We start from the raw sequence: 14,559 nt of genomic DNA, 5'->3' as shown, positions 1-14,559 counted from the left end.
AGCGGTGGCAATGTGCTCTATAACATGTTTCACCAGTGTTGTTTGTAAGTTATTAACGTCAAGAAGCTTACTATTTTTCAGGCACGGGAAAGTTTGGCAGATCTCTGTTTCATTTTGTCGCATCACGAAATAAGCTACCAGAAGGACCAGGGCATAGTATTTCCGCAAAGAACTGCGCATAGCTGCTTACCCTTTGCTAACGCGTTCCATGGCGTACCACGCGTTTGATAGCGTGCGTATATCCGAAAGATTAAAACAAAAAGAAGTATTCAGCGCGTTCGTTCCTTTCTATAGCAAGCAAGACAAAGAACGAACAGGAAGAAGCACTTTGCGCGCGCTATTTCATGTCGTGCATCAAAAGAGAAAGGAAAAACAGGAAGAAGCACTTTGCGTGCGGTCAGCTACCATTGGCTTACGACGCATAGCATGAGTTAAAAAACAACACAAAGGAAAACTAGCGCGCGTCGGAAATTTCCTACGCAGTCTTCGAATTCAGCTCTGGGGCAGTGTAGCAGCAGCATGAATAGTAATTCTTGAAAAAGCAGCTGCCGTGAGTGTGACGCCGAGGTTGTAGGTTATAGCAAGATCGATAACTGGGCCAGCTGGTATACATTCATTATGATAGAATTGCGGACACTTAACGGGACAAAAGACGGACACAACATGAGCGCTCTTGTTGCGTCCTTTTCTTGTCCCGTTAAGTTTGCGCTGTTCCATCGTGATGAGTGTAGGTTATAGTCGACTTAGGCTAGGCTCGGCGACAAAACTAGCCAAAAGAAACGCGTTAGGGAAAAAAATGTGCTGAAAGACCCTGCAATACTTCTGCATCGTGCTTTCAATGAACATACGGTACGCGATGGTATTTGTTGCGTACATCTGAGCAAGCACGGCAGGCGCACGGTAAAGGCAACTTGTGTTCACCATGTTCTGATCGCTTAGGCGCGGGTACAGTGGCTCAAGAAGATATCATGGGGATAACTGGTTCTCACCACAAGCATTGATCTAGGACGGCTGCCGTACCCAACTTCGCCGTTTGTTGGGCTTGTAGGACACCCGGAGGGAACGTTTACAAACGTGGCGCTGCAGTTGCCGTCGATTAGTGCGACCTTCGCTGGAAAACATTATGTTTGCCCGCAAGAATGGCGGTGCTTCCCCGCACAGAATGGCGATGTTTGGATGTTTATACAAATTCCAGCCTCCTCTGGGAACGTTTGCCTCTGCATAGATGAGCTTCACGTCTAAGGAAAGCTCCTCGGCGTGTAGCAAAGTCACCAAAGTTTCCACATGTTTAAATGAACAAAAATGCTTGAAAATAACCAACGCTAGTCGAACAGGCGCCTATGGTAATAGTGTGGTTTACTTGTGTACGTTGGAGTTTGTATAGCTAAGAAACGGGGCTAGACTTAACCGTGAACTTTTGTTGTTGGCCGGTATTTCAGGTAGTGATCGGTACAATCGGCATTGATTCGCACTACCACTGCATTTTATGCGAGCAGTCGCAGGCCCCACTTCGATCGAAGCGAAGCCGGCGAGTGTGGGGATTAAAGTTAGCCCTGACCGTACGCGCCTTGTCTACACGGCAATTTCTCAGCACGCAGGCGCCAATTTTCGCCGTCAGCGATGGACAGTTGGCTATCTATAAAGCCGGTCGTGGTAAAAACGAGCTGCGGCGCAACGTGCAGAAAAATCAAATGCATTCGAAAGCGTTGCTTCTGGCCCCAAAGCAAAGCGCCTCAAGCGGCAAGAATTCAAAGTCCTTCGACAACGCGAGCAAGGCGGAAGTAAGGTGTCTCCTGTGTTCAACTAGGCATTCATGACTTCGCAACCAATAAATATGGAGAAAGTGTGCTTGGACTCTTCAAGCGCAGCTTGTATAGACTCCCTTGTGTCACAGAAGCTCATTATGGCGTTTAAAAAAAAGAAATGAGTGCCTTAAGAAGAAAACGCTTCCCGTGGTTGGAATCGAACCTTAGTTCCTCGCCTTTTGAAGCCGACGTCTATCCGATTGCGCCATTCGACATGGTATTCTAATGCAAGGCGTGCGAGGTGATCCTTGCGCGGCGTTGTTGCCATGCACGCCATCGTTGCGAAGGCGCACTGTATCCGGAAGATGAGCGGCTAATTTGAAATAAACGCGCTGAAGACTAATGTCCCTGTTTTCCGCAGCGCCGTCGTCACGGATGCTGTCGTTAATAGGCCGCGCTGCGCGCCGGGAGATGGGCGGCTGATTTGAAAGTTGCCTAGAACTACAGCGTGATAGCAGCCACGCCAGCGGAAGTAAATCTGTCTGTGAGGAGGTGATTTTAGATGCAGAGCATCTGATTCACTCGCCTTGTCCCCTCCATCGTCGTCGTTGTCGGCGTTGTCCGCCCCTCCCCCATTCTCCTCGCCGCGCCAGCTGCGCTCTCCGCCGCTCACCCCCTGTCCTCTCCGATAGCGAACACACTCTGGCGAGGGGCATTGGATTGGATTCGATTCGATTGGCTTGTTTATCTGGTAGGTGTGTATGGTATGGCTTTCGTTTAAAATCGGGTCAAGCTCAGGCAGAGGGTTGGGAGGGGTTTGGTGCTAAGTTGGGTCACGGGTTGCGTAGGGGTTGGTTGGGGATGAGTTTGGGTTTGGTTAAGGGTTGGTTAGAGGTTCTGAATATCGATTTGTTTTATAGTGATTGGTGACAAGCTTCGCGCACACCGCTGTTCTCTTTAGGGAAGGGATTGGTTAGTGTTTTGTATTTCTGGAATAGGTTCAGCCGAATGAAATCGAAGCACCTTTGCAGGGTAATCTGCCACAATACGAATTGTTCGGCTCCTAATTTTTTTTATTCTGGCACATTCGAAAAGACATAAATAAGATATTTATATACATGCTCAAAACTCTTTATTGAATAATTACTGATGATAATTGTAGCTATTATTCCTGCAGCACTCGGATACTGTGTAGGATTGGCCAGCATAGCCAATGTTCCCGGTTCGTTGCTTGGGCTAGAAAGTTATGGTAAAAATACGCGCCAGGAAAATACAATACTCAGAGGGAAACAGGCATTGAGGGTATCAAGGAAATAGAAACATTCCGTGCCTTGCCGACTACGAAGCGAAGCCAAGGAAGCGCGGGCTGCCTGTCCCGCTCGTGCTCGTCGTCTTCACCGAACGCACAGCGACTGCAGCCATAAGAAGTTCGGCGCACGGCGGTGATGTTTTTTCTCTACTCCGGATGGTCGGTGTGGGGCGACGATGAGGAGTATGACTGTGTTGTCCGCACAGAAGACGGCGACGCGTTTGAGGCGCACCGGGCCTTTCTGTGCGCAGTGAGTCCCTTTTTCCGTGCCTCGTTCAGCGCTGAGAACGGCGGTCGTCGGGACGTGGTCCTTCCAGGTGTTTCAGGGCCTGCGTTCAGGGCCCTCCTCTCTTTTGCCTACTCGAAAGAGCTGCCCTTGAGCAACGAAAACGTGCTCGAAGTGCTGGAGGCCGCAGATATGCTCCTCTTGAATTCCGCCAGGGACGAGTGCCTGGCGTACCTCCTGCGCCACGTCGACCCCGATAACTGCTTCATCCTGGCGACGGTGGCGCTGCGCTACCACTGCCCGGACTTCAAAAATGCCGTCTTCGAATACTTGAAGTACCATTTCGAAACGGCCTGGATGCGCTGCCAAGAGTTCCTCGATATGCCAGTCGCACTCCTGCAGGATCTGCTCTGTTCGGACGAACTGAACGTACGCCACGAAGGGAACTTGTTGCACGCCATCCACCGTTGGCACACGCAAGTCCCTCCCGTAGATGACAGCGTGATGTCGGGGCTCCTGCGCTGCGTGCGCGTCGGAGTGTGTCAGAAGTCAGCCCTGGACGAGGTGCGCAAGCGGCTCCCGGCGCTGGCCCAGAGGCCCGCCTACCGACAGGCCATTGAAGGCGCCCTGGAACGGGGGCCGTGCACATGTCCGTCGGACGAACAGCTCCCGCTGCTCGACAGCTGTCGCCAGTGCGGAGGGTTCAGCCCGCAGCGGTGGCTCCCGCGCGTTCCCCACGATGTCCTTTTTGTGGCGGGTGGCTCCATCAACGAAGAAGATAGCTTAACAATGGAAGTGTACGACCACAGGGCCAGACGGTGGGTGCTACACCGGCACACGATGCCATCGCCTAGAGCACACTACGGCCTCGCCCTGTGCGGCAAGCACCTGTACGTTGTTGGGGGCCTGGAAAGAGACACCCCCGTAGAAACAGTGTACAGATTCGACACAGAGCGCGGCGTCTGGGAAGAACGTTCGCCCATGAAAGTGGCCACGGCAAAGGTCGCCATCGTGGTACTTCGTGACGACATCTACGTCATCGGTGGGCGCACCGCCGCTGGTGCTACTGCCGCCGTGGAACGCTACAGCCCGCCGTGCAACCAGTGGACTTTCGTGGCTCCCATGAAGAGGAAGCGCGCCGCTGCTGCCGCCTGCTCCTTCAATGGCCGAGTGTACGTGAGCGGTGGTTTGGGTGCACTTGGGTCTGCGCTTTTCTGCGTCGAGGAGTACGTGCCTTCAGCGGCGGCGGGACACTGGCGCCTCATCTGCCCGCTGCCCAGTCCCCGTCACGGCCACCAGATGGTGTACCACGACGGTCACGTGTACGTCATCGGCGGCTCTGATGGACACGGCTACTTGAAAAGCGTGCAGCGAAGCCAGCTGAACCGCGTGCAGGGCTGGCATGACGTGTCAGCGATGCGCACCGTCCGTGGGACCGTCGCTGTGGCCGAACTGGACGGCGAACTTTACGTCTTTGGCGAGCCCAGCAGCACCGGTCTCATGGTGGACGTTGAGTGCTATGCGCCTGCGATCAACCGCTGGAGCAAGGTGGAGCCTCTGAACCAGCCACTGAGGTTCGCTAGTGCATTCACTGTGAAAGGCCTCCCAACCACAAAGCGATTCCTCTCGTACACGAAGTAGACCGCCGGGAGGCGTCTTCAGGAGGGCTACTCTCGCTGTTCGTGTGCGCGCGTTTATTATTTCGGTTTGAGGTATCAATACCTTCAGGCACACAGGCACACGTACGGACCTACAGTCATGCGGCATGCATGCTATTATACATACATACGCTGTGATAATCTAGGATACGGACATTGTACGCTATTTTCCTTCTGAATTATTTCGCAGATGAAAGACGGAACCCTGCAGATAAACATTGAAAAACAGAGCCCAGTAAATTTTAATAAAGAATGCAGATGTGGCTCTGACCTGTCCTAAGGGTGCATTTTGCAGGCAGCAATGGCTTGCGTCACTGCGAAGGCAGGCTCGCAATTGTTGTTGCTGGAAGAAAAATGCTCAGCGTTTTTCAGCAGTTATCTAAGCGATCTGAGGGGCTAGTTGGTGTCTCCCTTCGCTTGTCCCCTCCTTACATGCGCATTTTTATTACATCATAGCAGTTATCTGCCTTGTTTCCAGCACGGAATCTGTTTACACTCGTGGTTTCGTGACAAAACTGGCAACGTTTCCATGTTCCTGGGTGACCCCGAATAGACCTTAGCCACTTTCTACAGCTCCCCCCCCCTAAAAACGGACCTTGCATTTTATTCAATCGTCTTGTAGAATTTGTTGTTAATTGTATATACAGTCAAATCTCGTTACTACAAACCCTATATTAACGAACTTCTCACATTTGCGATCATTTTCGAAATTCCCGCCAGATTGCCGATATTTACAGTGGAAAAGTATTTCAAACTACTAATTTCAGTATAGCGCATATTTAAGAATAACAAACTTAATATATTTTCTTGTTTGCAGTCCAGGAACATTAGTATTACGAATTCAGCAGGTAAGGTAAAATATCAGCGCCGCTGCTCCCGCGTGGAACAGAAACCGCTGTTGCTGTGTTTGTTCCTCGAAGTGGAGTAGCCATCATCACCACCTTGTTGAGTGGCGATTGCTATTTACGCCACACAGTAGTTTAATGCGTAGTAGCCTAGCCAGCCTAGCTGCCTTTGCCCTTTGCTGTCTCGTTCACTCTAAGAAATCGGGGGAGCAGTTGAAGAGTCCAACCGTCATTGTACTCTTGCAAGCGTTGGTGGACTCCCCTCGAAAGCTGCGGGGAGTTGGATGCAATGCTCGCTCCCCATGAGGAGGAGAGCAAAACTGACCGCGTACTCCTCGTGCGCGGCGGAGTGCAGCCCCAGTTCTGCTCCCGCACCAGTGAAGAGTAAACCTGCGCATCGTCTCCCATCTCCAGTACGAAGAGTAGAATTGCAATTTCATTCTTGTCCAGTGCGGGAGTAAGCATGGAGATGCACTCCTGCCATCTGCGCACACCAACTCATCAGCGATGTTTTATTTGCATACGAATATATTATATAAAGCGGTTGTGTAAAAAGCGCCCGATTACTTCTGCCGCGCATTCTAAACGTGCAAGAATATGAATTCGTGTAACGATTGCTCGCAGCGTTCAGTGGCGGCAGGCGGCAAACCGAAGGATCTAATCTACGGACCGCTGCAGACGGTCGCTTTGAAAGAGTTTGATCTATAGACGTACGCTTGTCCCGCGCCTAGTCGAGCTAAAAAAAAACGGATTGTAAATCTGAGACCGATTGAGAAAAATGGTGTTGCAAGAAGTGAAGTCCGCGCTCTTCTGATAGCTCAAGCTGCAAGCGCAACACGAACCCGACCCAACAACCGTGGCTAGTGTCGCCGAGATAGGCATGTACATACATACGATAGCTTTTACTAGGTTAAATAAAGGAAATCCGTATACATAACTGGTATTAACAGCAATATGGGGCCTATCTGCAAGATCGGAGTGTGAGGAACAGGCGATATCACTGCGAGGGCATCTCAAATACACCCTCTACGGTGAAAACTATCTCGTCGGCTGACGAGCGACGATAAAAGCGTACACACCGATCGGTTGCTGGAACTTTAAGCAAAGAGAAATAATGACCCCCCCCCACCCCCCCGCGGCGGCGCAGGCGTGGATCACGATACGTAACGCGTCATACATCCGGGGGATCAGGTAACGCGAACCGCCCGAGCAAGCGTGAGAAAGGCACCTTCAGCGAGCCACGAAGTGCGCGTGTTCTGCAAAAACCTACACAGGCGGTGAACCCGCCCAGGCCGGACGGGCGACTTACAGGCCGCGCCAGACCGTGATGTCAATGTGCTACGAACGAAGTGGGCTTTCAAGCAGACGCTCCGTGCAACATGGGAAGTTCGACCTGCCCTTATCGTCATACTTGCTTCGACACAGTATACGACGCGTGTTGGCTAACCGCTGGCCGCTTGTGCGTCAGCGCGACATCATGCACACGCGAGCAAGTCGTATACTCGTTCATTCGTGCGTGCGTGCGTGGTACTAGTTTTTCTTTCGGACGAACATCACAGCGGCGAGAGCGCTGAGGCCGATTTCGGAACTATGCGCACTGTGTAGCGATGCGCGGGCTATGGCCGGACGGGCCGGACTGTATCCGCGGCCGTCGCAGGCTTCGCGCCTTGAGCTTGGGATCTTTCGCAGCTATTACGACCTTGGATTTATCTACCGGACGAAGAAACGCTGGCGGGAAGTAGAGGTAAGCCATTAGTTAGCCTCGTATTCTTGTCTTGTGTATTTAACGAAGCAGAGTTACTCTCGGTACTTCGGTCCGCGGAAGCGGTTAGTCCTAACGTTTTCGTGACTGATTTTGACCGTTGCTTAGTTTTGAAGGGAGGCTTTTGTACCCGTGTGCAAACAGCGTCGATTCTTGCACCGTTTCAATCCCGTTGATTCGTGAAGTGTTGGTATCCTTGCGGAATGTTTTCGCAGGTAGGAAGCATGGTCGCGCGAGTAGTCGCAGCGCTACGCTGTACTCTTAGCTCGGCGGCTAGGGTTAGAGTGGCGGCCGTGCAGTAGCTGTGGCTACCTGCGCGGCTCCAAAGAATTGCGTACAATAGGCTGAGTGATAGGAGCGCGTCTAGCGCGTTGTAGTCACTAAATTACAATAATTTTAGTGACCGCCGCGCCTACAGCAGCAGACTGAAATGCTTTCAGACAAGTTTTTTTACGTTTTGCTTGAGGGCAGGATGGACGGAAATGGGACTTTTCGGGGCGTACTCACCGCACTGTTAAGGGGTAATTACATGCGTCTAAAGCGATAAGCGACGCGAGAAACCTCACTCAGTGTGTACGGCTAACAGGTATTGTGTGCGACACAGACAAGCGAAATTTTTTTACACAAGCCGCTGACGGCGGCGACAGCGGCAGGCGACGGGCCGTCGCCGTCGCGGGTTTATTCCCGGACAGAAGCAGCCCACAAGCGAGCGGCAGCAACGACGACGAAGGGGCAGCAATGCATTACTTTTTTTCGTCTGTCGCTGTCGCCCACACTGTTTGTTGTACCCATTACATAATTTTTTTCGCGTCGGTTGTCGCCGTCGCTCGAGCGTTCTGATCGTTCAATAACGAGCCTATTGGTTCTCATCAAATGTTGCGATCTGCAGCGTGCATGCCAAGAAGCGTACTCGAGAATGAAGAAAACAGTAGCTATATGACCCATTAGTAACTTTTCCACGCTAGTCTTGTGAACGTAGAATTGGCCCTACGTTGCAGTCGGCTGAGGACAAAATCCAATGCAAATTATTCAGGGATTATAACCTTACAAAAAGAGTTATGTTTCCTTAAATTTTGTGCAATGTTTTTATACCGGGAACGATAGCGGCGTAAACAGTTGAAGCTACGGACACGTAAGCACTAACGGGTTTGGGGCGCAGTGCGTAGGCAGACAGCTGTAGGGCGCGCTGTCTGACATGACATTGGCCAAGTGGTACAATGAGCGTGGTGGCATCCAAGGTGACCACATCCGCATCTAGACTGGTTACTGCGCCAAGCAGTATGGCATTCCAATACGGGTTCAGTGCGTGCTCTCGGCGCAAAAACTAATCTATCACCCAATAAACTTCATTTAACGTTGTCAAACTCGTTAATATTTTTTTCATTGTAGAACTTATCTTTGCTGTCCCCCTCTTTCTGTCTATGTAGGAACCACGGAAAGACGCTACTTTCCCGAAGATTTTTTTTTTGAGAGAGAGAGGGAGAGATCCCCGAGGCGTCAGCAGCAGTGGCCGTCGCATTCAAGACACTTCTCCTCACACCCTTGGACATCGTGGATGGGTTCCCATTGCTGCTGTCTGTGTTTTGGCCGTTCATTGTGTAATACGCTTCAAAGGCGAAGCGCACCTTCTTGCTTCTGTAGACGTTACTTTGGCTCAAGCACGGTGCCCTGGTCGGTACTGTTCTGAAGGCCGCCACCAACATTATGAAGCAGTCAGCTCGAACGTGTTTGTTTTTAATACCAAGTTATGCCTTTTTAAATCTTACTAGCGCATCCTCATTTGAGAACCACCCGCCTAAAAAACCCAGTGGGAATGTTTCCTGCGGTTTCCTATTGTACCACCAAAATATATCTGTTGCAAAGTTGCGGTGTCAATGGCTTTGTATCTTTGTGTTGATTGCACCTTGTAATGCATTAATAGTAATCCACGCTGAATTGTTTTAGTCCCAGATTTTTCTTTCGCAAAATTTATTTGTAAATAATTTTTATGTGTGTTAAATAAGAGCTGGCTTTTTCAGTCCATGTGAAGCACTCACTGATGTACTAAGGCCGTTTTGTTTTATGTTAATACTGTTAACTATTCTCCCACTGCTGTATTTATACTGACGCTTTTCGTGCTAATACCAGTACCTTTTTATTTGTGGATGTTAATGTCATTTTTATCGTCATAATTTAATCTTTGTATTTCAGTGTTTTCAATTGCTTTGCTGCATTTTTATTTGTGAATTTTTTCCTTGGATGTATCCTAAATAGGCGCTACGTCTCCTGTGTGCATGTGGAGTAGGAACCGTTTTTATGCCTTGATATTTTAATTCCCAATAAATTGCATTTTGTGTTACATTGCCGAATGAACCGATTGTTGTGGTATTTTGAAAAATAAAGTCTGAGCTTGTTTTTTCTTCTTTTTCATGTTTCAACATAGCTTGTCCTGTTTTGTTTGCTTGTAACTGCCTATAGTACCATCGTGGGGAAGGGGGGGGTCTAGTAGCAGGCGGAGCGAAAGCACGCTGCCTCGCGGGGAATAGCGGAACGCTCTTGAGGCGTAACGAGATGCTTTCCAAGAGAGAGTAGTAGTACCCGTCTGCAGTATCCGGGAACGCCGCCAATACAGCTTATTTACGCCTAAAGGGAGTGACGGAACGCTGCCTTGGAGATGGCATTGCAATTCCCACACAGGGTTCAAGTACTCCGCTTCGAAAGCAGCAAGTAAATCCCACGGGGACTGTTTCGCCTCGTTCGGCCGCCACGCGCTACTCCTCGGAAGAGTCGCCCAATGCTTCCAAAGGGAGTGAAATATGGGACAAAAGTTTTTACTCCTAGACAGAGTGCCCAGCACTTCTCGAGTTCTTAGAGTGTTGGTTTGGGTGTCAGTCGGTGGCCGGTCGGTGGTTCGGTTGTTTCTCACGCTATTCACGTGTGTGGGCAAATATTTCTTTGTTGTGAATGATCTTGCTGCGAAATTTGTGCGAGATTCGACGATGAATGCAGCTAGCGACTCAGCCAAGAAGTGGCAGCCGTCATCGTCCCGACGCGAAGAAGACGTCTGTGGGTCACAGAACACTGAAGAGGATGATATGCTGTCAAAAATTTGTTTTACAGCACATGAACATAGTTTACACTGGCATCGCTCGTTGCGATGATGTACCCGATGATGTAGTGCGCAGAGTGGAATTCATCGTGCGTGCGGCACTCACCAGAAGAAAAAAAAACTGGTTTCTTCAAATCAAGCTACTTTGAAGCGAGTGCAACGTTTTAATTTTAGAGTTTGCTTGTCTGCACACGCGTATACTTGCAAGTCAGGCCTTTTCCCTCCTAGGTATGAGCACGGGCATATAGATGCAAGTTCTTTATTACAACGATATTTAAAAGTAACGAATGATTTTGAGTGGTCCCGCGTGATTTTTTATATCGACATTTGACTGTAGTGGCTTCCAGTAAGATTTGTATCGTCATTCAAAGCGGCGAGATCATGAGGTACCTTCATCATCCCCAACATCATCAGCAGCAGCAGCCTGCTTAGGCCCATCACTCAAAGAAAAAGGTAGAAAAAGGGAGGGAAACGCGGGGTTTCTTCCCCAGCCAGCGAGTTGCTCCCTTAAACTCATTACACGTAGCGCCCTCTATATGGCCTCTACGAAACACGGACACGGGGGAGCATACATTCTCCCCTTTCGTCTGCGTTCTGCCGTCGGCGCCGACACCGAAGACGAACCCATTCTTGATTGCGCAGTGGCATTCGTCGATGGGGCGTACACGATGACTCTGTGAAACATCGTCCCTGCAGTGTGGTGCTTCCTTATCCTCGCACTGCCTTTTTTTATCCCCATGTGCACGCCACGCAAACGCACGACTCTCCAGCCTTGTGTTTCGCGCACATTCTGCGGTTGCCGCTGCATACTTGCTGTGTGCGACTCTCCTGCACCCAGTTCAATGTTACCACCGCATTTGTGGACGCTTTCTACTGACGCCAAGGGGTAAAGGAGGGCAGCGATGATAGTAAACCGCCCCATTCTTCATCAACCAGCATAGACAGCAGCATATTAATGCATCAGTTACAAACAACGAAAGGCCCCCATTCGGTAGCATTTTTTTAAGTGCAATGCACTTCTTAAGCGACCCTGAACCTGCGTCCACCGGCGATGTCCGCGCACGTGGAGATGGGCGCGTGCAGCCTGGCCGCTGACATGGCACATACCCACGTGGGTGATTGGCCAGGAATCTCCTCGTCTTCCTTGGCAACAGGGGGAGGTGGGCGCGCGCTGCCTGGCCGCTGACATGGCACATACCCACGTGGGGGATTGGCCAGGAATCTCCTCGTCTTCCTTGGCAACGGGGGGAGATGGGCGCGCGCTGCCTGGCCGCTGACATGGCACATACCCACGTGGGGGATTGGCCAAGAATCGGGCGTGAGAAGGGCTAATGCACCTGCTTAAAGGAGTACTGACACGAAATGTCAAAGCTGAGATCCGCTCTAGCAATCAAGTACAACGACAACACAAATAGGTGTCTGTGAATAAATGCATCTTTCTTTCTTTGTAGTTGTGTGTGTGTGTGTGTGATCTCTCTTTCGCGAACATTACCGAACCGCGCAAATTCAACTCGTGCATTCGCACTTTCACATTCTTCCCCTCGGGGAAATGCGGGGAATTTTTCTCTGAATGGTTGACAGACCAGCGGTGCGCTCTTCGCTAAAAGAACGAAGGCAAGGCAATGAGTGTCATCACTCAAACATACGCGCCTTACGGTGCCGTTACACGATTTTTCTCCTTTGAGCTATTCTACTGCTTCTTACAAAGCCTGAAACTAATAAAAGGTTGCAATTGCACGAGTTACATTTGACGAAACCACAAAACACAGCTGAGGCTGACACATTGCTGTGGGTAATCGAAACAAACAACAAGGTCATTGTTCCTACCTGCATGCTGAGCAATTAGTGTTATAAATACTTGTAGCCCTTTAAGGTTTAGTTGTGCTTTGTGATCACGCGGAAATATGAAAAGTGTACTATGAGTTGTGCAATGTGCATGTCTACGTGTATTGTGCCTGCGATGCTGTCTATTGCGTGTATGGTGCGTTGAAAATGCCTTCAACGAAGTGTATGTCACTGTGTTGTGCTACGATTCTTCCCAATCTGTGCCCGACAACGTGAAGCATATGTAATTGTTGCCTATATATACGTTAGCAATAGAACAAGCGCCTTGATGTAAGCGCCCATTGATAGTGATGCTTTGTAGCCGCCCCTCTCCATTCCCGCGCTCTTTTTGCGTCATATATGGGTCATCTTTCAACGTTTACGATTGCTTTACCCAAATCTCGCTAGATTGCGAGCAGGGTCATCTCGCTCAGACGGATGCGAAGATGCGACAGGTCCGTTTTTCGTGCCGACTGCACCGCCTTTGCGGTGAGATACACGATTGCAGACGATCTGTGTTTAGATGCATCGGTTGTAGCAAAGTAAGGCGACTAACAACAACTATTTGTTCTCAAATGACCTCATCGGATGCTTGTGATCTCGTGTGTCGGTGAACGGCGGGTTTACAAGCCTTCGGGAAATAAAGACGTCATTTTGAATGCAGTCGTTAGACTTTTTACAGCGGCGCTTTCGCGCTAAACACGTAGGCGGAGCGCGGAGCGGCACGGATGAAAGAAGTCGCGCGTATACGTTGGCGTCATGGCTTGCTAACCAGAGTTCTGGCACTCAGTAGGTAATGTCTTGGTTATTTTAGCGCATTTTAGGCACACACAAACACAGTAACCTACCTATTTGTACTTATTCGATCCTCAAACCGATAAGCTCTCTAGGCCTTTCTCGCATTGCAAGCCTTGTTCGGGTAGTGCGGCCAGGGGAGAAATGCTCCTCAATTAGCTCACGAAAGGGGGAAATATTCCTCCACTCTTAGGGGCAGAAACGCGCTCCTCCCTCTTAAAGGGAAAATCTTTCTACCTCTTGGAGAGCAACCTATGATACATTCCTGTTTCACCCTAAAGGGAGAAACTACCACACCCTTTTTTCTTAGAGTGCAGTGCAGGCCGAAGGTCTCTCCAATTGACTTTCAAGCGCTCCTGTTCTGCACCGCTCCAATCCGCTGTTCCCCACCGAACTCCCTAGTTCGTCTGGCCATCGTGTTATTGCCCTTCCCCTTCTTGTTTACCCGTCGTTTGGTATACACTCTGTTTCCCTAATTGTCCACCGGGTGTATGTTCATCGTATTACATGGTCAGCCCAAATCCATTTATTTTTGTTTTGTTTGAAGAGTGATATCTTCTACTTTAGTATCTCTAATACAGAAAACGCGTTTCCTGTCCATGAAGGTTACTTCTAACATTATTTGTTCCATGGCCTATTGAGCCCATCTAAGAATGCTTTCCATTTGTTTAGTAAGGCGCCAAGGTTCAGCTCCGTACGTCATCACAGGCAGTAAGCACTGGTTGGAGATATTTTGATAAAAAGATTTAGCTTGCTTTTCATTATGTGGGAGTGCTTGCCGAGTGCTCCCTGACCTATGGCTATTCTGCGCGGGATTTCTCTCTCGTGGTTTGGGACAGCACCAACCATTTCTCCCAGGTAGTTCAATTATTCTACTTCTTCTAGCGTTTTGTTTACCAAGCGGAAAAGGACGCTTTCGGCATGCTTATTCCTCAGGACTTTATATTTATTCATATTTATTTTTACTCCCACGACTGTGCTTTCCGATTGTACTTCCTTCGAGCATTGTTTGCAGGCGTTCTGCACTCTCACTCAATAGTATGTCATCAGCAAACCTCAAATGGCTCAAGTATGCTCCGTTTATACTTAATCCTATGTTTTCTCAGTCGAGCTTTCTAAATACCCCCTACAGACATGCTGCGAATAGTTTTGGGAAGATGGTATCACCGGTCAACTTGACAATTTAATCTAGCGCTCATAGTGCCAACGATGGTAGAAAATATTTGCTAGCTACCAGAGCTATCCGATGGAGCAGTCATGTTGATCGATTATTTCAAGTGTTTCAGTCGGTCGCCTCGTGATTGATT

At 49.6% G+C, this 14,559-nt stretch overlaps 1 protein-coding gene across 1 annotated transcript; it reads left to right on the top strand.

Annotated features, from left to right (window-relative positions):
• The first annotated feature begins 3,190 nt into the window (after window positions 1–3,190).
• On the top strand, window positions 3,191–4,921 carry LOC144173810 (kelch-like protein 10). The gene has a single exon (XM_077702067.1). It carries the CDS (start codon window positions 3,191–3,193, stop codon window positions 4,919–4,921), a length of 1,731 nt encoding a protein of 576 aa, XP_077558193.1.
• Window positions 4,922–14,559: the final 9,638 nt, after the last annotated feature.

This window comes from Haemaphysalis longicornis, unplaced genomic scaffold (assembly GCF_048455015.1).
Source record: "Haemaphysalis longicornis isolate Haplotype H1 unplaced genomic scaffold, Haemaphysalis longicornis Haplotype H1 scaffold_3, whole genome shotgun sequence".
In the NCBI taxonomy this organism is placed as follows: Eukaryota; Metazoa; Arthropoda; class Arachnida; order Ixodida; family Ixodidae; genus Haemaphysalis; species Haemaphysalis longicornis.
Note: the sequence above shows the minus strand (reverse complement) of the source record. Positions and strands in the feature narration are given on the sequence as shown.

Coding starts and splice junctions, on each gene's coding strand:
- LOC144173810 (XM_077702067.1), top strand. CDS start 3,191: ATGTTTTTTCTCTACTCCGGATGGTCGGTGTGGGGCGACGATGAGGAG.